General features: G+C 40.8%; 1 protein-coding gene and 1 long non-coding RNA gene across 5 annotated transcripts in view; one reads left to right on the forward strand and one right to left on the reverse strand.

Moving 5' to 3' along the window:
• The window catches only part of LOC134414484 (uncharacterized), a 33,225-nt gene extending 30,739 nt beyond the window's left edge, over positions 1-2,486 (reverse strand). Inside the window, exon 1 of one of the 2 annotated variants that reach the window (XR_010026754.1) lies at positions 2,440-2,486. This is a non-coding gene — a long non-coding RNA (uncharacterized LOC134414484). Of the gene's footprint in view, positions 1-1,809; positions 2,209-2,439 lie in introns of those variants that run through there. The other variant, XR_010026752.1, reaches the window with a different exon arrangement.
• A 131-nt stretch (positions 2,487-2,617) lies between these two features.
• USPL1 (ubiquitin specific peptidase like 1) lies at positions 2,618-19,167 on the forward strand. 3 transcript variants are annotated; one of them, XM_063149114.1, is made up of 9 exons: positions 2,618-2,657; positions 6,732-6,896; positions 7,460-7,588; positions 8,814-9,468; positions 11,583-11,669; positions 12,090-12,219; positions 13,080-13,205; positions 13,875-14,035; positions 15,565-19,167. In XM_063149114.1, exons 2-9 carry the CDS (start codon positions 6,798-6,800, stop codon positions 17,457-17,459), a joined length of 3,282 nt encoding a protein of 1,093 aa, XP_063005184.1. In that variant the 5' UTR covers positions 2,618-2,657; positions 6,732-6,797; the 3' UTR covers positions 17,460-19,167. The 3 variants fall into 3 exon arrangements, with proteins under 3 accessions (XP_063005184.1, XP_063005186.1, XP_063005185.1); XM_063149115.1 differs by having other exon boundaries at positions 2,641-2,657; positions 6,732-6,825; XM_063149116.1 differs by lacking the exon at positions 6,732-6,896.
• The last annotated feature ends 1,440 nt before the right edge of the window (positions 19,168-20,607 follow it).

Genomic DNA, 20,607 nt, shown 5'->3' on the forward strand with positions numbered 1-20,607 from the left:
ATATATGCCCATATAAACATAGATACATACACATGTGTGTATATATATATATATATATATATATATATAAAGCCTTAAACAACGTTCATTTCAAGAGTTCATCTTGGGGTTTGAGGGGAGACTGAGTCTTCACAGTGTCCATGTAATCACAAAGTTGGAAAACAATGCTTGAACAGAGTGCAACAAGAGGATGATTCCCTGATTCAGGAAGTTAAATCAGACATGGATGCCCATTCACTTGCCTGAACCAAAGGAACTTCAAAAATTGTATCTTAAAACCCTCCTAATTCTTTCTGTGTTGTGAAAAAAGTTTCAAAAGGCAGATAGAAATTGATAAAACAAGAAACAAGCCATGTGCTCATGCACTGTTAGTTAAATCGAAACCAAATCTAGTCAAATTGACACAACATGCAAGACAAAACTCCATTTGAGCAAACAGCAGTCTAACTAGATCCCAAAATCATCAGCAGTCCACATCTGGAACACTCAAATCAATTCCTTGTGACTGCAGAGTTGGCATCACATAGTAACTATTACTATAGGATTCTTTTGTTCAGGACAAATGAAGTTCTATGGTAAAATGAGATGAAAACATCAGTTTCTTTTCTTTGCCAACACACAAATTCTGTTCCTTAAGCATATGGAAAAACTCAGGTTCTGGATTCTGTCTGTGTTTTCCTTTAATCAACTTGAATGTCAGGGAGGAAAGAAGATAAAGGACAACAGGAAATCCTACTCTGGTACCCAGTAAAAAACACCTGAATCTTACTGTGGTACCATTTAAAAAACACCTGAAATAATGGAATACTTTGGGTTGGAAGGGACCTTTAAAGCTCATCTAGTCCAACCTCATGCAATGAGCACAGACATTACAAGACCAGGTTGCTCAGAGTCCTGGCCCAAATGACCTTGAATGTTTCCATGGATGAGGCATCTACCATCTCTCTACAACCTGACAGTTTTTCACCACCCTCACTGTAAAGTATTTCTTCCTAGACCCTGCTAAAATGCCTGTCCCCAAATATAAGTTAATTGACCAAGAAAGTTGGAGGTGGAAGGGAGGAGACAAAGCAGAGAATGGAGGCATTAGGCAGTTTAAAAAGTCTTAACAGTATTGAGTAATGAATTCTAATTTACCAGAGAACTGGGATTTAGTACTAGAGCTTTTTCAAAATCAGCCCCGGCTAACAAGCAGCAAAAACATCTATTTAATCCTTCCAGAGCACAAACACACATAAGTTAACACCTTTTGCAACATTATCTCTTAGGCTTTACACACTTGAAACAAAAGTTTGTGGAAGGCCGAAACAAAACGGCAGACTCTAGCCAGTCCTGGGAAAAGGTAAAACTTGCACTAAAATCAAAGCACTAATGAAGCAAACCCCAATATCAATCTAAAAAATAAGCACTCGTGACATAATTCTTCACAAATTTCAGCGCAGTATTTCTCCAGTCAGGCATAAAACTTCCTCCAAATAGAACAAAATACTCCCAACCATTAATTCAACCTTGACAACATTGCTGCACAAATTAAAGGAATAACTACAGCAAAAAATTAGATTACGGATGTTACGACGGACCCGTTATAGTAACACATCATTTCGCAATGCAAATCATACAGGGCTAAGCGCTTTTTAAAAACGCAGCCAGGAGCAGCGTGTCAGGACAGCAGAGGCAGGCAGGAGGAGAGAAGGATATTCTGTGCTATCACTGGAACAATCTCCTAACTCACTGGCTCCGCAGCCGCGGGGAGCAGAGCCTGGGGCCGCACTGACAGCTCTCCTGACGCAAGAGACGCGGAGCACTGACCTAAATGCCGCAGCTGTGAGCTCCTTGCGGCTCAGCCCGAGGAAAAGGGGCCGGCAGGGATTCTAGCGCCAGCCACAAACACTCCTGCAGCCCGAGGCTGCTGCTGCACACACGCTCGCCGAGACCCCCACATCACCTCGACCTCTTGAGCCTGAAACTTCCAAAAACGACTGCGAGGCGCGCTCTAGGTTGAGATTTAGAGCAGAGATTTTCAACAGGGAGCTGCACATCCCTGTAGCGCTTCGGCGGCAGCAGCAGAACTGGCCGCCCCAGGGTCTCGGGCAGTCACACGGGAGGCACCGAGCCCCGGACAAGGTTAAACCCCACCCTGGGCGCGACTTTAGGCAGGCACTCAATGGCCCGCAGGTTAATCATCAACTCCCTGCGCCGGGCACCGCGCCGAGCGGCGGCGCGGCCCCTCCCGCTACCGGGGCGAGCGCCGCGGGGCCGCCGCCCCCCGGGCCTCGGCTGGGGGGGAGCAGGAGCAGGAGCAGGAGCAGGAGCGGGCCCCTCCCTGCCCGGGGAGGCGCCGCGGGACCGGCCCTCGCCGCCGGGCCCTCCCACCGCGCCGCGTGAGTGACGGAGCGGGGCGGAAGGACGCGGAGGAGAGGGGGAGGGAGCGAGAAATACCTCGGGCGCTGCCGGCCCCGCTCGGCGCAGCCCAGGGCCCGCCCGGCGGTGGCTCCGCCTGCGCTGGCTGCCGGGAGCGGGGCGGGCCGGGCCCGTATGGAGGCGGGAGCGCGCCGGAAGCTGCGCAGCGGCCGCGACCGGGCGGGCGGCGGCGGAGGAGGGCCACGCGCGGCGGGGTCCGGGGCAGCGGCGGGAGCCGGGAGTGGCGGCGGCCGCAGGTGAGAGCGGGGCCGCCGAGCGCAGCGGGCCGGGGCTCGGCTGGCGCCGGGAGCGGCGGGCCCGGCCTGTCCCGGTCCCTTCGGTGCGAGCGGGGCGCAGGGCGGGGGCGTCTCGCGGGTCCCGAAATGCCGACTGAGTATTTCATGTCAGTAGCATGGCGGGGAAGGAAGGGTGCGGGCCTTCCGCGCCTCGCTCCTCAGAGAGGCACCGCGTGTGTGTGTCCGCTCGCGTCTGCCCCCGGCACGGTTCTCTGGTGCTCAGCGATTAACTCTGAACGCTTTTTCCCTCTGCAGTAGCGTGTGGATCACTCTGGATGTGGAATAAGAGCTCAGGAGGCAGTTTACCCCTAGGTTTACCGAAAAAGCCGAGCACATTTCGGGCAGGGAGGGAGGGAGGGAGCCCCGCACTGGGCCGGCTCTGCCCTGACACCTCGTTAAGTGGCATCCACACCCCCGTGCCTCTCGTTTCCACTGCCTTGGGACACAGATCGCCTGCCTTCCTGAAATCTTGCCTCTTCGCTGCAGCTAGAATAAACTGCACTAGTTCAGGCTGTGTTTTTCGGACATTCCCATTTTTGTTTCGGAAAACGTAGTCCCTGTCCCTTGTCGTACACCCGTTTAATTTGTGGGCATCTCAGAGAAGTCTGCCTGCAGAAGAAACTCTTAGAACAGTGGAATAATGATGTTGCATGCTGGTTCGTTTTGCAATGTCATCAGATTTATCTGTATTTGCTTAGTCTATGTTAGACTATTTTCAGGAAGGGAATTCATGTTTTCCCCTACACCCTGGAGCCTTGAAGTTCTGCCCAGTACTCACAGGCTAGGCTGGAGAGAGAGTTGCTTTCTCACAGGAACAGTGTTACTGTTGCATCTAACAAAATATATTTTGTGGCCAAAGCTGTCAATTTTTGAGCGAGGGACTGGAATTTGGATATTTGTAGTTATGATGTCAGATAAAGAAAAACCTTAGTACTCTGATTTCTTATTGTGTAAAGAATGGAAAGGTAACTAACACCACTTTCTTTTTCTTCACAATTGTTTCTTTTAATCTTTTCAATGTCCCATTGATGAAGATAAAAAGACTTGTAAGGTGATTTACAAAAAGGTCATTTTTAAATGTCCTTTTAGCCTGTAAACAAGGAGATGTCCTCTTCACTGTAGTGTAACCACTGTTGTTGCCTGCTTTTTGCAATTGGTAACTGATTCTAATTCATAAGGCCCAGGTCCCTTTTTCTGTAGAATTGTTTGATGCGATGGTTTGGGCTGGAAGGGACCTTTAAAGATCATTTAGTTCCAACCCCCCTGCAGTGGGCAGGGATGCTTTGCACTAGACCAGGTTCTTCTAAGCTCTGTCCCACCTGACCTTGAACATTTCCGATGATGAGACATCCACATCTTCCTTGAGCAGCCCCTCCCAGTGTCTCTCCATCCTGATTGTAGAGAATTTCTTCCTTTAATCCAATCTAAATCTGCCCTCTTTAAATTTAAAACTGCTGCACATTGTACCATCACCACAGATCTCAGTAAAAGCCTCTATCTCTCAAAAGCTTTTTTTAATTACTAAAAGGCTGCAGTAAGGTCTCCCCAGAGCCTGCTCTTCTCCTGGCTGAACAATCTCAACTCTCACAGCATTTCTGCATAGGAGAGGTGCTCTGGACTTGCTCCACAGGTCGACATCATTACTCAGTTCCCAGCACTTCAGTAGGGGTCTCACCAGAGCAGGCTGGAGGAGCAGAATCTAGATCCCACAGTCTGTGTCTCTGCTAAAGATAGTAAATAGTATTGGCCCTTCTGTGGGCCCTTGAGGGACACCACAGGTTTGTGCTTGGTACATTGACCTGCAGGTGTTTGGATGTGCCCATCCAGCCAGTTCCTCAGGCATTTAGCAGTTCTATTTCAAGGCCATGTGTCTCTATTACTTCATCTTTTCCTTATTTTCTATCTTCTGCCCTCCCTAGGTCGTTGGAGTTCTCACAGGCCAATTTAATTCCATGGAATAGCAAAAAAACTTGTTCTTTACTAAGTTTTCTGCTGTTTTGTGAGTTCATTTAGTTCATAAAAAGTCTGATTAGGATGTGAGCTGTCAGGAAAAGTGGGGGGAAGGGAAATAAAGAGAAAAGTGATGCCCCTATTTTGCAGCAGCAAGTTGTTAGATCTACTCAAGGAAGTGCAGCCACAGCATGATGATAACTTAGTCACATCCATAGCATATTTTGCATAACATTTTTCAATGTGCAGACTTAAAGAAGGAAAGCAGCATTAATTGTTTAGAACATGCCCTAGTAAAGCTGAGTGTGCCTTCCTTTGCACTTGCCCATCTGTAATGCAGTTATTGCCCGTGGCTGCAATGAGTTGTTGCAGTACTTGATGCAGCAGTCTTTACTTGGCTGTTTTTCTTGGCAGGGTTAATCTGAAGCCCAGTGTTTGTACACTGTGCAAAGATCACCAGTACCTTCCTGTAATGTTAGAAACTTGGAAGAGTAAAGGCAGGCCTCTTGGTACCACTCTGCATATCTAGCACTGGCAGACCTATTTTATTTGCTCATTGTGCTGGTCTTTGAACTAAAAGGATAATCAATTTTCTTTAAATGTTATTATTTTAGTAAGAAATAAAAGTCTTTATTTCAATATTGTGGTACTATTGTTTGGGTGACTATAGCTGAGGGAGGTATTGTACATCTCAGAACATCTTATAAACTCAGTATTTTAAGATTTAAAAAGAAGAGCAGAAGAAACAGAAACTGAACACAACCAGAAAAAAGCAGCTTGATTTCCTTTTGAGAGAGCTGGTAGCATAAACAGGGCCTTGCAAAGAAATACATATGTTTTATAAAACCAAGGGGCATGCTTAAAACAGAATAACCTGCAGGTTCTTAGTGTTACTAACCTTCTGAGTGTGTGGTGAATTTTTGTGGTGAGAAATTTCTCAGGAGTTTCTGTCATGTGATCTGTTTTTTATTTACTCTGGAGCGCTGAGACTGCTTCATGCCAAGTAATCAACTAAAAGTCCCTTGAAAAATAAAGTTATGTATTACAGTATGATATAGCCTATGATAAAGGTTCTTATCTGTACAACTTGTAATTGTATAAGACAAGTCAACTTCCTGGCTAGACTAAATATATTATAACAGAGTTGAGTTGCAGTGTGATAGTGCTGTTGCTGCTGTGTGAAAAGTTGGGGTGCTTGTCTTTCTTTACACTCCAACAAGCTTGTATACCTTGAGCTAATTCATTAATTTTCAATTTGTATGAGCCCATGCTGTTTCATGGGCACCCTACTACAACATTACTTGGAAAGCTAAATGTGCTCCAAGGGACATGGATAGTTATTTTTATGCTCTTGCCTTCTATTACAACCATTAGTTTCATCAGTCAGGGAATACTGCCTCTACGTGCTGCAGACTGATAATTCTGAAAAGGGCTGCTGGACACACTGAAGGTTTAGGTAGGATATCATCTCATTTTGACCCACTCTTAAGTTGCCATGGGGGTCTGATTTGAAATCTGAGTGGTTGTGTTTTTCTGTTGCACTTTTTTAGTTCATGCTCTGTTGGTTTTTGGCATTCCATGCAGTTCTGTAGGGTCTCTTCTTGCCAAGCATTGTAAGTAGGTTTAGGTTGAATGAGTATTTATACTGGTCTCAAGAATGCCTGGAGAAATTTTTTTTTTGTAAGGAGTTGTTGCTGTACTGTATAAAGGGCTGAAAGGACATCATGGTGTGGGAGAAAATGTTTTTCATTGAAGTAATGAAAAGGGAGCAATTGTGGCTGAAGGAAAGATACTGCATTGATGACTTTGCAATTCAACCTAACTTCATCATGCATCTTGAAGAGATGTATATTTATTCTAGTCAGTTTCAAGTCCACAGGAGCAGGATTGGGTTCCTGTAGTTCTTAGTTTAAAGTTTTGAGTTCGCAATCTGCACTAGAACAAAAAAAAGTATTTTCAGTTTAGGAAATACTCTTCTGAATTAATTTCCACAAACTATGCAAGCTGCATTGTTGCTGGTATTTTTTTTTCCCAAACTTCAGTCTAATTTTTCTTTCATTGTTTTATTCACTTCTTATTTTTCAGGAGTCTGAAAAATCCTTAGTGGTCATGACATTGTTACAAGTGACATAAATTAGCCAGTGGCTCAGAATGATGGATACCCAGAAGACTACAAATGGTTTGCAAGTGATTGGAGAAGGGACTGGTATAGGGAAATCGACACTCCACATGGTGGGGTATTTGGGAAAAGTCAGTTGAAACTTGTTTTACATATGTGCAAAGTTCATATTTTTCTCTGTTTTGAGAAATTTTTAATTGGTCTTAATTTTACCCCCAAAAAAATTCAAATTTATTTTCCACGGAAATCTATAACAATGGCGAAAGATTATTCTAAGTAAATATGTGCCTATGTTTTTTACTGGCACTATTTTTACAACTGTTTGCATTCCTATGAAAATTGATTTGTCTTTCAAAGATCTGAGCTTGTGTTCCCTGGCAATAAGGGTCCTGTGGTTTAGTTCAAGTAAAATAAAACATGCATAAAAGTACATAAAATGTGCAAAAATAAAATGTATTGTTAAAGACACTTTATTTGAATATTTAACTAAAAAGATAAATTTATTTAAATCATGCTACCATACAAATATATTAAAATATTTAAAAAGAAACCAATGTAGTTTGCTTTTTATATTGTATTGTATTATATCTAGAAATTGAACAGTGATTTTGTATAAGAATGTCTTACCTTGGGATAATGTATGAAATACATAAATTTATGCTGCTTTATCTTTCTTGGTTTGTTTTTATTTTAGAGCTGTAATCCTGTGGAAACAACTGCACATGGGTATTGTCCAGTCTGCAAAGAGAAGGGTCAGATCCAAGGTTTACGGACTTACCGCCTTAATTTTCAAGAGTCCATTTTCCTTTGTGAAAATCCTCAGGTATTACACTAATAAAGAGTTTTATTTGGCCCTGCAGAGGCCCTTACCTTCAGCAGTTACACCTCTCTAAGTCTGTGATTTTGTTGGTAGTAGGCAGACTGTTGAAATAGGACCCCTCTGAGTCTGTATGCTGCAGGATGTTTGCTTGCAAACAGGGAAAACCAGAACTAACCTGTGTATATGCAGTGTTTAGGCATAGGTAGCTCCCCTAAAGGATTAAAAAGAGTAAAAAAATAATGAAATAAAGGAGGGTTCTTCTTGATAGCAAGGGATCACAAGTGGTACTAAATGAATTTTTGTACAAGTCAGACTAGAAGGTGAATATTTGATGATCTGTGGAACTAGTACGTAACTAGCAGATCTGAGTCTCCCATTTTCCCTTCTATAAGTCTGGGTAATGCATATAGGTTTGTAATTGTAATTACTATGCTTTTATTTCTTTTTTCCCCCATTTTAAATTTTAACCTTAGCTGGATTTCTGTGCTGCTTAATATTTGACTTGTGATTTTGCTACCTCTCCCTTCACTGCTCCATGTATGTGGGAAGGGTATAGCAATCACAAACAGACTTAAATTGCCCTTAAATTAGTAGAAACTTGACTAGATATGGGTCTCAGAGTTGGTTTTCCCATTCTTTCCTGCTTTTAACTAATTATGGTATAGTTCTGGAGATTGGTAATAGGGATTTGTCTATATTCATTGAGCTAGCCTGAAAAATACCTTGTCAATTTGGGCACCAGTAGTCTCTCAGGCATGAGATAATAATGTCAAATCTGTACCCTAAAGGAGTGGATTTAGCAGAATAAGACAAGAGGACTCTCCTTAGCAAAATTAAGTTGTTTGCAGAGGTTGGGAGAATTTACTGGAAAAGTAGTGTTGAAGTATCACTACTGATGTATTTATTTGCTTATAAGACAGTGGTGGCATAACACGCCCTTTCTGTCATATCTGTGTTGAATATATGTATTAATTTAATTAAAAATCACTTTACAGGAGTCCCTATTGCTGGGTTGGATGGAGGTCTAAGCAACTCGGTCCAGTAGAAGGTGTCCCTGCCCATGGCAGGGGGTTTGGAACTGGGTGGTCTGTAGCATCCTTTCTAAACCAAGCCATTTTATGATTTGTGATTCAACTCCATTTTAAAAATATGTTTTGCACTTTCTTTAGCTCTCATTCACCTGAAATTGCTTTGTAGATTTCACTGTAACCTTTTTTCTTTCCTGTAGTGTATCTACCCACTTGGTTATAAACCATTAAACAGCATAATTACTTCTACGGGTTCAGAAAATCATCAAGCTCCATCTACTCACAAGAAGAGGAAATTTGGTAATATCAGTGACTTTCCTGCTGTTGGATCAGATCCAAAAAAAGCAAATAACAACGTGCTCAATGTTGAGCAGGCCATTAATGCAGACTCAGTTGCGAAAGGCTGCCAGAATAGTTTGTGTATTCCCAAGGCAAGCCTACACAGTGTATTACAAAATGACCAGCAAAACCCTGGCAATCATGTGGGGTCTTGCATGCAGAACGTGGATTTTGAAACAACCACCAAGACCAACAACTACCGAGAAAGTCCACCAAAGACTTCTAGTCCCAAAACACAACTATTGCCAAATTCTCAGAATTTGTCAACAGCATCTGAAATTTCACTCAAAGAGGATAAAGGTTCTACTAATAACAGAGATTTGTGTCTTCAGTGGAGAAACAAACATAATCTTTGTTGGTTAGATTGTATTTTGTCAGCACTGGTACACTTAGAAACATTAAAATGTGCTCTAGCAGAAGAATGTAACAATGGAAAATGTTTACTCCAGAAACTTATAACAAAGTATAATCAAGCGTCTGTTCTTCTGAATACCTGTAAAAGGAGTAAAGTAAAAGGTGAGTAAATTTAGCTGCTGTTTTCTATAGTCAGACTGATTTGCTACAAATATGTGGAATTTTTATATATGCCTCTGTTCTATTTCAAGATGGCAAAAAATACAACTATTACCATGAATTTGCAGAATAGTGTGCATTCTCTAGCAAAATCCTGGTAACATCTGAAATTGTTTTTCTTGGGCAAACATGCACTCTGAAGGCATCAAGCACCAAGCATCTCTTAATTTTTTTTTGTCATATCCAACATAAAGATATTATGAATTATTTATGTAATTCACCCTTACTTTGTTTCCTTCCCCTCTGTAGGTTAACATATTAGGATACTGTTATAAGCTTGATCTTTGAAACAATTTCTGTTGTGGTTTATATCCTTGTGTAAATGGGCAGTTGCCTTGTCACACTGAAAATAGTAAAGCTGGGAACATAAGTTCTTTTCTGGCTCCAGCTGTGCTCATTGGAGGAGTGCTTCCCCTGAGGTCTGCAAGCTGCTGTAGATGACAGTGTTTCCTAACCTGCTTCAGCCTGAAGTAGTCAAACACATGAACCTGGATCCTATGGTCTGGAAAGGATTAGTTAGTACTCAGTAACCCTTAACAAGGGGTTAGCAGGTCAGCTTAGCTTTACACATTGGAGGATTGTAACTGAGGAGGATGTCACTGTATTCTGCTGGTGTGGCCTTTAGTCATTCTCTGTTCTGTGGATTCTGTTTAAGACTTCTAAACTAAGATCATGGGTTTTTATTTCTCTTGAGCTGGACCATTGGTGTCATAAGTCTAAACTTCTAAGATATGGTCTGTTACAGAAGGAATAAAGCTCTCTGGTTAGCCAGTACCTCTCCTGAATTTCAGTGGACACTCTGTTGTACTATGTGTATTTGAATATAAAAAGCACAGTCACAGAACAGCCCTAGGTACATTGAGAAAGGTCCTATCTTTCCTGGGAAAAATAATGTGCATCAGAAGTGCTTTAATCCATGTTACAAAGTGGGGAGAAAACCCCAAAATATTCTGAACTAGTTCATGTACTGTGCTTGCCAGGAAGTCAGGATGCTTGAGTTTAGGTGTTCAGCTGTTACTGGGAAGTCCTTTGCTATCCTAGAACCTGTCTGAGATGTTTATCTTTGTTGGGCTGGGTTTGCAAAGGAGCTCTGCTGGTGTGCAGTAACCCTTAAATGGGAATGTTAAGTGTTGGAATACAGTGTTGGTTTGAAAGTACTTAAACCTTTTCATTTCAATTGCTGCAAAACAAATCAGTTTATTTGGGTAACAGCGGAGAGGGGATTGGGTGAAGAGTATTTTTGTGGAGAATAGGTGTAGAATTCATTCTGTTCTTTTGTGTAATTTTACCATATCTTTTGCATGCAGCTATTTTTTAAAACAATCCAAAGCAATATAGCTGCAAGAAACTTTGTTTCTTTTTTCTATACACGGTTTATATGTATTAAGCAGTTTCAATGGCTATTCTAAATATTTCCTTTAATTTCTGCAGGTTATGATCATGATTGTGTAGTAGAAGTTATGTTCTTGCTTGTGTTTGAGGAATGTATTTGTGTTTAGACAACATGCAAAATTAAAATACTAAGATATATAAAGTAAAAAGTTATTTTTAAATTTAAAATTATTTTTACTGTTTGAAAAGCTCACTTAGGGAATTGGTATTTAATCTGAAACAATACATTAAAGTGTTTTATTATTTGAATTGTATAGCCTTAAAATGCATGTAAGCAAATTTTTGTGCTTTTGGTCTTAATGCTTAAGTTTTAAATTTTTCTTTTAATCTCTGAGTCTTCAGGATTTGTAATGTGTGGTCACACTATCCTTAAAAATTGTTACTACATAGCTGTTGGTGCAGGCTCTTAGTCATAAGTCAGAGCAAGTAGTTTTTAGTCAGCAGACTGCAGTAAACTGAGTAACTTGTGTAAATTCTTCTCCAATTTTCAAACCCATTAATACCAAGAATTGGCTGTTCTACCAGCAAGCCTTAGGCAAGTATGGGTCAATATGAAAGGCATTGGTTTGCAGAGAGGGAGTGCATGCTGGGGGTACATATGTGTGTGAAAAGGTGTGGGGCTATTACACATGACTACATGAACACATACGTATTTTTTTCTTTAGATGTTCTTCCAAAAGCAGAATCTCAGCTCAATGAAATCAGAAATGTAATGTTTACAGAACTTAAGCCTCAGCTGACATGTGAATTGGGTAAGTAATTAGTGCAGCATCTCAGTAATTACTTTCAGGAAACCCTAGATATAAAGCCTATTATGTCATACATAAAAGTACGTGTGTAGGAATGCATACAAGAAAGTTTGGAAATACATTTGTTTCTATTGGTGACTTACACATACTTTACAGTATGATCAGCTGATTTGTCCTTTGCCCATTTTGACTTTTTAGAGAGCAGATAATCAGCAAGTAATTCTGCTGTAGTCATAAAATTGTCACTGATAACAATCTAATAACATGGATCAATCCCTTTGCTGTGAGAATTGCAAATAGAGCCTCGAAATAATAACTGACATTTAAATTGAAGTAATAAGCCTTCTTATTACTTCCTTTTTGAGGTACTGAAAGGTGATTTCAGATATTTAGTGGCCATTTTTTTCTGCCCCATCTTTGAAGGTAATATGAAGAATCCAGTGTTTGCACTTCAGCTACTCCTACAAGTGGATCAACAAGCTGAGAAACTATTCTTGCATTCATTTTCATGGAAGTTTGAATGTGTACATTGTGGCCACAAATACCAGGACCGGTGAGATTTTTATAGAAATAGCTTCTACATAGCTGTTCTACCTTACCTTTTTAAATCTGCATATAATAGTTGGTTTTCTTCAGATTTCCAGGTTTAAGGTTGTTGTTGAAGTTTTACATCATCTGCTTTTTCATTTGCAAATAGTTTACTGCTATTCCATGTCTTAAGCAACCATGTTATCAATTAATTAAGAAAGAAAGAATAGGTAACTGCGTGAGTGTCTGGACATACTTACTGTGAGATTTTGTTGAGAGTATGCAGATTGCTGTGGTTCTAAAGAATGTATGCCTAGAACACTTTTGCTATTGAGAAATACCTGGAATATTCACTTGGGCTACAAAGAATCAGAGATTCTCTAACATGGTTTGTTTATTTTAAAATCGTTTTACAGGGGAGTAATTTCTTGAGAATTGATTTAGTTCGGTGTAGCCACAGGTACAAGCTTGTAATTTAGGCTCCTTTTAGAGTCAGCAGGTAAAGAGAGATACCTTAAGAATACAGTTCATTTTATTTGAAAAACATCTGTATTACCTAGTAAATTATGCAGATCCTGGTACAAGCTCCGTCTTATGTTGGAAAGGAAACAGAGATAACATTAGAAGGAAGAAAAAGCAAATATTGTGAAACTGAAGGCCACAGAGCTGCTGAAAACAAATTGTGACTGACGCTGTTTGGCAGAACTGAATTCAGGGCTGACTTGGATGTGATGCTGTCATAGTGAATTCCACACAAGTGGCATGAGCATGAATAGTATTTGGTTTTTATAATGTTTTTATAACTTGTTTCCTGGTAAAGTATGTATATTTATGGCTTTCTGATCACCAACTCAGCTTACTCTTTATTTGTGTGTGTGTGTCCAGATTGAAGAAAACCCTAACAACGTTTACAAATGTAATCCCTGATTGGCATCCTCTCAATGCTGTTCATATTGGACCGTGTATTAACTGTGGAAATACGTCTCAAAGACAACAGATGATCTTGGAAAAGTAAGTTTGAATATGTGAACTTGAAAGTAAAATACATGAAGTTCTGAGACTTCATTTATTGAACCTATGACTTCTGAAACCAAACTATTACTGTGGGTTTGCAGAGATTCTAAACCTTAAATTCTGATCACTACTTACTTTTAAAGATTTTTAGATCATTCTTATAAGCTGAAATAGCAAGTAGTGTTTACTAAAGATGAAACAGAGCAGTGTTTAACATGCTGACCAGCATGTGTTTGAACTAGGTCATAAATACTTAACTATCAAGTAGTAAATACAGACAACTGATATCCAATGTCAGCCTTTTCACAGCTCCTGCTGTGGATAAAAGTTGTTTGATCATTTGTTTACTTAATTGACCTGGGAACAATGTCCCTTGCTACTGTGTTTATGGCACAGGAATGTTTTTTTTTTTTTTCTCAACTTTTCCCCACTCCCCAAATCTCTTATTTGGTGTTGGGTTTTTTTCCCCCCTAATCTATAATTAAATGAAACATCCAGTTGGGATATTCTTTTTCCTTTCTGCTTACTGTGCAATCTGAAGAGTCTGTGAGGAAGTAGAATAGTAAGGGCAGAACCAAATACTCGTAGAGATGTCTTACTTTTTCATTAGGAACTTTTGCCACTGTTCTATTGTAATAAACTCGTTCTTTATTGTTTCTTTGTCAGAGTACCCTCAATATTAACCTTACATTTTGTGGAAGGCTTGCCACATAACAACCTGGAGAAATACTCATTTCAATTTGAGGAAGACACCTACCAAATAACATCTGTTGTTCAGTATCAAACAGATAAGAAGCACTTCATAAGCTGGTCTTTGAATCCTGATGGTAAGAATCACAGAATGGGTCAGGTTGGAAGGGGCCACAGGGGGTCATCCAACTTGCCTGCTCAAGCAGGGCCATCCCAGAGCACATGGCACAGGATGACATCCAGATGGTTCTTGAATATTTCCTATGAGGGAAAGCCCACAACCTCTCTGGGCAATCTGCTCCATTGTGTTGTCACTGCACAGTAAGGAAGTCCTTCCTTATGTTCAGGTGGGACTTCCTGTGCATCAGTTTCTGCCTTTTGCCTTCTGTCCTATTGCTGAGCACTGCTAAGCAGGGCCTGCCGTGTGTCTTCCGACACCTCCCTCTGGATACTTACAGACACTGGTGAGGTCCCCTCTCAATTGTCTTTTTTGAAGGCTGAACAGGCCCAACTCCCTCAGTCTTTCCTCATAAAAGAGAGAGATAAGATAAAGTTTATGGTTCTTATCTACCATAATATTTCATGAGTTTTATGGGTTGCTGCAGTATTCTCAACCGTTGATATATAATAACAAAGATTTCTTTTGTCTGCAATCTAAACTTCATATTAAATTGTTGCAAATAATTTGGTTTCTCAGAGTGAAGGTTTTCGGTTGGTTTTACTGCACTGTACTGTCTTACAGAGCACTTACTGGAAAAAGTAATTTGGCTATAGAGTTTTTTTCCCTTCATAACTTCGTAAAAGTTAAAAAATGCAGTCTGACCATAACTGTGGAACAAATAGTATTGTTTATTTTTAAACCAGTGATTCATCCATTCTTGGCTGGAAACAAGGTAACCTATGGTACTATGAGCAATTAATGAAGTTATTTTTTACATCTGAACTTTATGGCACCTCAGGGGTGGGAGGCAGAAATCCATGTTGGAAACATTACTAATGGTATGATGGTTGTACCACTGATGGAAGATCCATAAATAGAGAAGGTGAAAAGGTGATATTTTGATAATCATGCCTCTGTAGAGAGCATGGGGTACAGTCTTATGAAGTGTTGTGACAACATGAAAATTGTCTAAGTCGTACTGCCAGAGATAAAAAAGAAATGGGAAGAGGAAGCAGTTGGGAAATGCCTAGTTAAGAAGCTCCTATATGCCATATATATCTGTTTTAAAATTCTTAAAGCTATAAAATATTCTTTCATGATCTATGAACAGTTTGCAGGTGATGAGACTGCTTAAAATAAGCAGTTTCTTTTTAGCTCCTGTGCTTACCCAGGCAATTAAAAAGTCTACAGAGAAACTTAATTTAAGAGGTGGTTCTTACCTCAGACTTGTGAGAGTATTTTCAGACAAGATGTTTCAGCCAAAAAATCCCTTAGCTAGCTTTGTTTTATGGTTGACCTACTCTGACCTGTAATAATATTGCTGCATCTTCTTATATTTGCTCTTTTTACAGTGGAAGTCTCCTAGTTTTCTCTGGAGAAAAAAAACCCCAAACTCTATTTTCTGCTTGCCAGGAGAATGGGTTAATAAAAATACTTGACAAGTGTGAGGATAGTGATTTCAATTTTAAAAGTCTCTGAGTCTCTGCACTGATTGCTATTTTTCAGGAACTTGGCTTGAATGCGATGATTTAAAGGGTCCGTATTGCAAGAGACGTAAAAGATTTGAAGTTCCCCCTTCAGAGATTCATATTGTTATCTGGGAAAAGAAAGCATCCCATGTGCCACAAGAGCTGAATTCACAGTTCCAAAGTAGAAATAGTGAAGATACTCGTCATAATAATGTACATTCAGATTCCACGGTGTTGAATTGTTTTGATAACACTGTCGGCAAAACACCTGCAGAACCTCACAAAGAGCATTCTGTGAGGACTCCAGAGAAGAAACAGCAGCAAGTAACTGAGGACAAAAGTATTGTTCATCATGGTTCAGAAAATCTGGCAGATGGTGATCTTGTGACACTGATGCCTGAAGAAGTTCTGGTTGACTCAGAAGATAAATCGCTGCCTAACGGATGGATGGTGGGAAATAACCTTCTTGATGGATGGGGCACACCAGAACAGCTGGAACCAGCTTTTTCACTTAGCACTCCTTATGCAGGAGAGTTTGCTGGAACTAGTCTAGCTATGAACAATAAATCCATGTTGTATGAAAATTCCAGTATTTGCTTTCCTCTAGAAGAGTTGAACCCAGTAAATATTACTGCTCCTGAGCCCAAAAAACATGACCCTGATTCATCTGACGCATCACCTTCTCAATTAAATGACACAGCTAATTTAGCTAACAGAGAACATGGATTAAATTCAGAACTACTGCTAAGCAAGAATTGGTTAGCAGTAGAAAATACTATACAAAAACCACCTGACTTGAGAGATGCAAGCAAAACTGTAGTTAATTCTCAAGTTGGCAGTTCTTCTGGTGCCAGTAATTCAGTTCAGTCCTCACACAAAGACCGAAAAGGAGGATTTGTAGGAAGCTGGGTAAAGAAATTAAGCAAGAGTACTTCTTTTATGCCTTCAAGTGCCTCAGCTCTCAAGAATGAGAGAAATTGCAAAACTCCCTCATTGCAAAAAATAAGTGAAGTTCGGCTGCCAGTTAAGGGTGCAAGTAACTTCGGTGGCTTTCAGAGCAGAGGTACAAAGAAAACAACTGAGACCCCAAAGTTACTGGCTCCTCAGAGTAATAATACTCATCCTTTATCAAATTTCAAAGGACTTTCTCAAAGCACTTGTCTTCCAACAGCAAATCATACCACTATTGTAGGTCCAACTTGGTTTAAGTCACAAAGTATGTTGGGTACCTCAGGTAAAGTGACTCAGTTCCCCTCACCTGGCTATAACTCTGGCAAGGCAGAAGAGTCAGAGAGTGACAAAACAAAAAAACTTCGCCTAAAATTGTTAAAAAAACTTAATGCTAAAAAGAAGAAGTTGGCTTCACTGGATAGATTAGCAGTGGAACAGATGAAACAGGAAAAACCTGTGAGTGGAGACGTGAGCACCCCATCGCCGACTGAATCTCAGAATGACAGTGAATTATTGCAGAGCTTAAGGGAGCTGCAGTATCAGATTGATGTCACGGGGAATGGACCTGGATTGAATGCAAACGCTGTGCCAGGGTGCACTGGCCCTGATAACGCTGATGAAATACTGGCAGAAATACTGTCCCCTATTTCCACTGTCGCTTCCTTGGAGGAGCCCAAGAGCGGAGATGAGTGCATGTACATGGAAATGGTGCACGGCAGCGCGGCAACGACCGTGCCCCAGGAGAACACCACTGTGCCACAGGCAGCAGTGACAAGTGAGGACCACAATTACTACAGTCCTGTGAAGGACACCACTTCGGAGCTTGATGCAATAAACAAACACAGTGGGAAAAAACTTTCTTTTGAAAGTCCTACAAGAGATGATATCCTCGAAGACCTGTTCTCCATTTCAGCACCAAGCTCAATGGCAGATGACATGGATTTACCTCATTTTGATGAAACTCTGTTTGAAACTTGGTAAATACTCAGTTTCTTGAGTTTTTTTTCAGTATTATGTATATTTTGAAACAAAGCACTACTGAATTATATTTTATAACTAGTTTAATTGCACACTGGCTGTACTTGAACAATTTACATTTGAGATTTTTTTTCTTAATATTTTACTGTAACAAGCAAATCAGGGTTTAATGTATTCTATTCTTCTGAGAAGCAGTTACTTTAGCTGTCAGATATGACAATGATTTTTAATTAAAAGCTCCTAAGAGTCTTAATTTTTGCTGCTTTTAATATGAAAATCTTCCATACTCTAGTGTGTTTGAGAACTAATTAAGTTCTGTAGTCTTGATGATATAATGGTGTAAGAAATACTATTTATATAGTAATGAATTTACAGAACCACTCAACTCCTGAAGTTATTTTGTCCAACATTTAAAAAAAGAATTAAGTACCTTCTGTAAGTAGGGAATTTTTGCATTCTCTGATATGAACTTAGAGGTTTCTTAGAATTAATTTAACTGTAAGTTAATGCCTATTACTGTTGTCACTTGGAGTTTTTCATGACTCAGGCAGTGCACCCCCGACTGTATGTGAGGTGCCAAGAAGAGGCAAGGTCAGTAGGAAGAAAGTAATGGAAAAATGTGGCAAGACAGCAGTGAGTAAGCAGAGGGATTCACACCTTGGTGTTTCTGGATATGTATAGCTTTCATTTTGCCAGATTGGAGTCTTTTTTTAAATGCATGGCCACAAAGCTGAGGGTATTATATGCCAAGTTAGATTAGCTGTACACTTTTCTTGTTCTTGGAAATAAGGATTTTATCAGCAAGTCTTTATATCAGGCATATTCAGAACTGTCCTGCATTTTTTCATTGTTTCAGATTCCAAGCTCAAAACATTAAATGCTCAGTCTTACTTTTCCAGTAGATGCAGTTAAACATAATGCTATTACAAGGCATGGTTACAGATTCTAATGGTTTTGGGTTGTTTGAACTAGTGTTTGAAAAATTATCATTGGCCCTGAACTTGTTGCAATTTGATACATTGTTATCAAACTGGTACTTGAGGCAATGAATTTTTGAAATTTAAGTTATTGTGAAGAACTTGAGCTTCTTCTTTGTTTTAAATACTGTAATTGGTAATGTTAAAATAGAAAACGAATGGATTCTGAATGTTAAGGGCTGGTGTACTGCTTGTGAAATGTTTGCCCATTTATGAATTCCCTAATTAAAAAAAAAAAAGAGGAAAAAAAAAGAAAAATAAAAAGAAAGAAAAAGAGCTGACCAAAATGAGAGCTTGATTTATCCATGAATGGATTGCAGTGACTTGCAGCTGTGACATGGGAGCTCCTTCACCACTGGCTTGGGACACAAACACAGACCCAGGGGTGAGTAAAGCAGTGCGCCCAGTGTTGGTGATGCAGAATGCACAGGGGGGGAGAAACAGGAGGAAGAAACCCTGCTAGAAGATGTGGAGATCCTGGTGGAGAGGTTTATAATGAGGTTCAAGGCAGAGGAGGGAGGGTGTGGGGGCACACCTGCTGTTGCACATGCACCTAGACAGAAGCAAGAACGTCTGGTCACCACTGGCACCCCCTCCACAAACTGAAGCTGGGAGTGTTTGGTCTGCAGCTGCGTGGGATTCAGTGTGGGTACAGGTATATATAGAAGCTCCAAGAGCAAACAAATAGCACTTGAGATTAAAGAAGGTATGAAAATAAATCTGTTGGTGCTGCATGTTCCTGGCTGCCTTTTTCTCTGAAACAGAAAACTAAAGATGACGCAGTGCAGATTTGCTTGTTTCCATAAATGTTTTACTGCCTCTGATCCTGTGCAAGTGAGAATTCAGCCGAGTTTGAATGAAAATCCCATGACTAAAGAAATTGTTTGGAATTTGAAATGTTACTGGTTGTTTTATATTAAGAGTAGTTTTTAAATGCAGCTCTTAATTTGCCATGAAGAGAATACAAAGTATTGTAGTCATCTTTTGTCAGTTGGAAGTACAGGTAGTGATCAGAAACTGGCCCCTTTGTTATGGAGGTTTTATTAGTGTTCTAGGATAGATTTCCCAAAGTCTAAGGGCTTTGAGCACTGCCATCTTCACCACTGAACCATGTCCCTAAATGCCACATCTACATTTTTTGAACAATTCCAGGGATGATAACTTCACCACTTCCCCGGGCAGTCTCTTCCAATTCCTAACCATCCTTTCAGAGAGGAGATTTTTCCTAACATCCAATCTAACCTCCCATGGCACAACTTGAAACCATATCCTCTCATCCTGTCTCATTACCTACGACAAAAGACCTGCCCCCACCTGGCTACGCTCTCTTTTCAAGTAGTTGTGGAGAGCAGTAAGGTCCCCCCTGAGCCTCCTTTTCTTCGGGCTAAACACCATTAGCAGCTCCTCATCAATCTTGCTCTCCAGATCCTTTCCCAGCTCCGTTGCCCTGCTCTGGACACACTGCAGCCCCTGTAGTGAGGGGCCCAGAACTGAGAAGGGCACAGAACTTGAGGTGTGGCCTCACCAGTGCTGAGTACAGGGGCACAATCCCTGCCCTGCTCCTGCTGGCCACACTACTGCTGACACAAGCCAGGATGCCATTGCCAGCATTCCCATTTCCTTTTCCACTGGGCAGCTTTCCAGACACTGCCCTCAGTGCCTCCAGCACTGCCTGGGGTTGTGACCCAAGGGCAGGACCAAGTGCTTGGTCTAGTTGAACCTCATACAATTGGCCTTGGCTCATCAACCCAGCCTGTCCAGAGCCCTCTGCAGAGCCTTGTTAGTCTGTGTCTTCTGCTTTGGTAAAGGCACAATCGTGGCACTCAGAGTGTGGAATCAGCTCTGCAGAAAAGGTGCTGTGATTCAGATCTGACTACTTGATGATACATTCAAACACTTCTTATAACACAGTAAAGGGTGAAAAACAGGGCTGCCCTCTAGCATCTTGCCTACAATAAACCAACACACCTGCATAGGAGCTGCCTGGAGGGATTTCTAGCCATATACCTGCTAGAGCACTGTTCAAGAAATCTATGGTGGTGCCGACTACAAATATGATTTTGATCTTGATGTTTTTCATGGCTGGGTATTGCCATTTATTCTTCCATCACTGGTTTTCTGCTCTAAAGAATTACTCCCTTCCTGACAACATATCCACAAGAGCCATTGTGTGT

This window comes from Melospiza melodia, chromosome 2, assembly GCF_035770615.1.
Source record: "Melospiza melodia melodia isolate bMelMel2 chromosome 2, bMelMel2.pri, whole genome shotgun sequence".
Classification (NCBI taxonomy): Eukaryota; Metazoa; Chordata; class Aves; order Passeriformes; family Passerellidae; genus Melospiza; species Melospiza melodia.

Coding starts and splice junctions, on each gene's coding strand:
- USPL1 (XM_063149114.1), top strand. CDS start 6,798: ATGATGGATACCCAGAAGACTACAAATGGTTTGCAAGTGATTGGAGAA. Junction 6,897..7,459: donor TGGTGGGGTATTTGGGAAAA/GTCAGTTGAAAC, acceptor TTTTTATTTTAG/AGCTGTAATCCTGTGGAAAC. Junction 7,589..8,813: donor TCCTTTGTGAAAATCCTCAG/GTATTACACTAA, acceptor TCTTTCCTGTAG/TGTATCTACCCACTTGGTTA.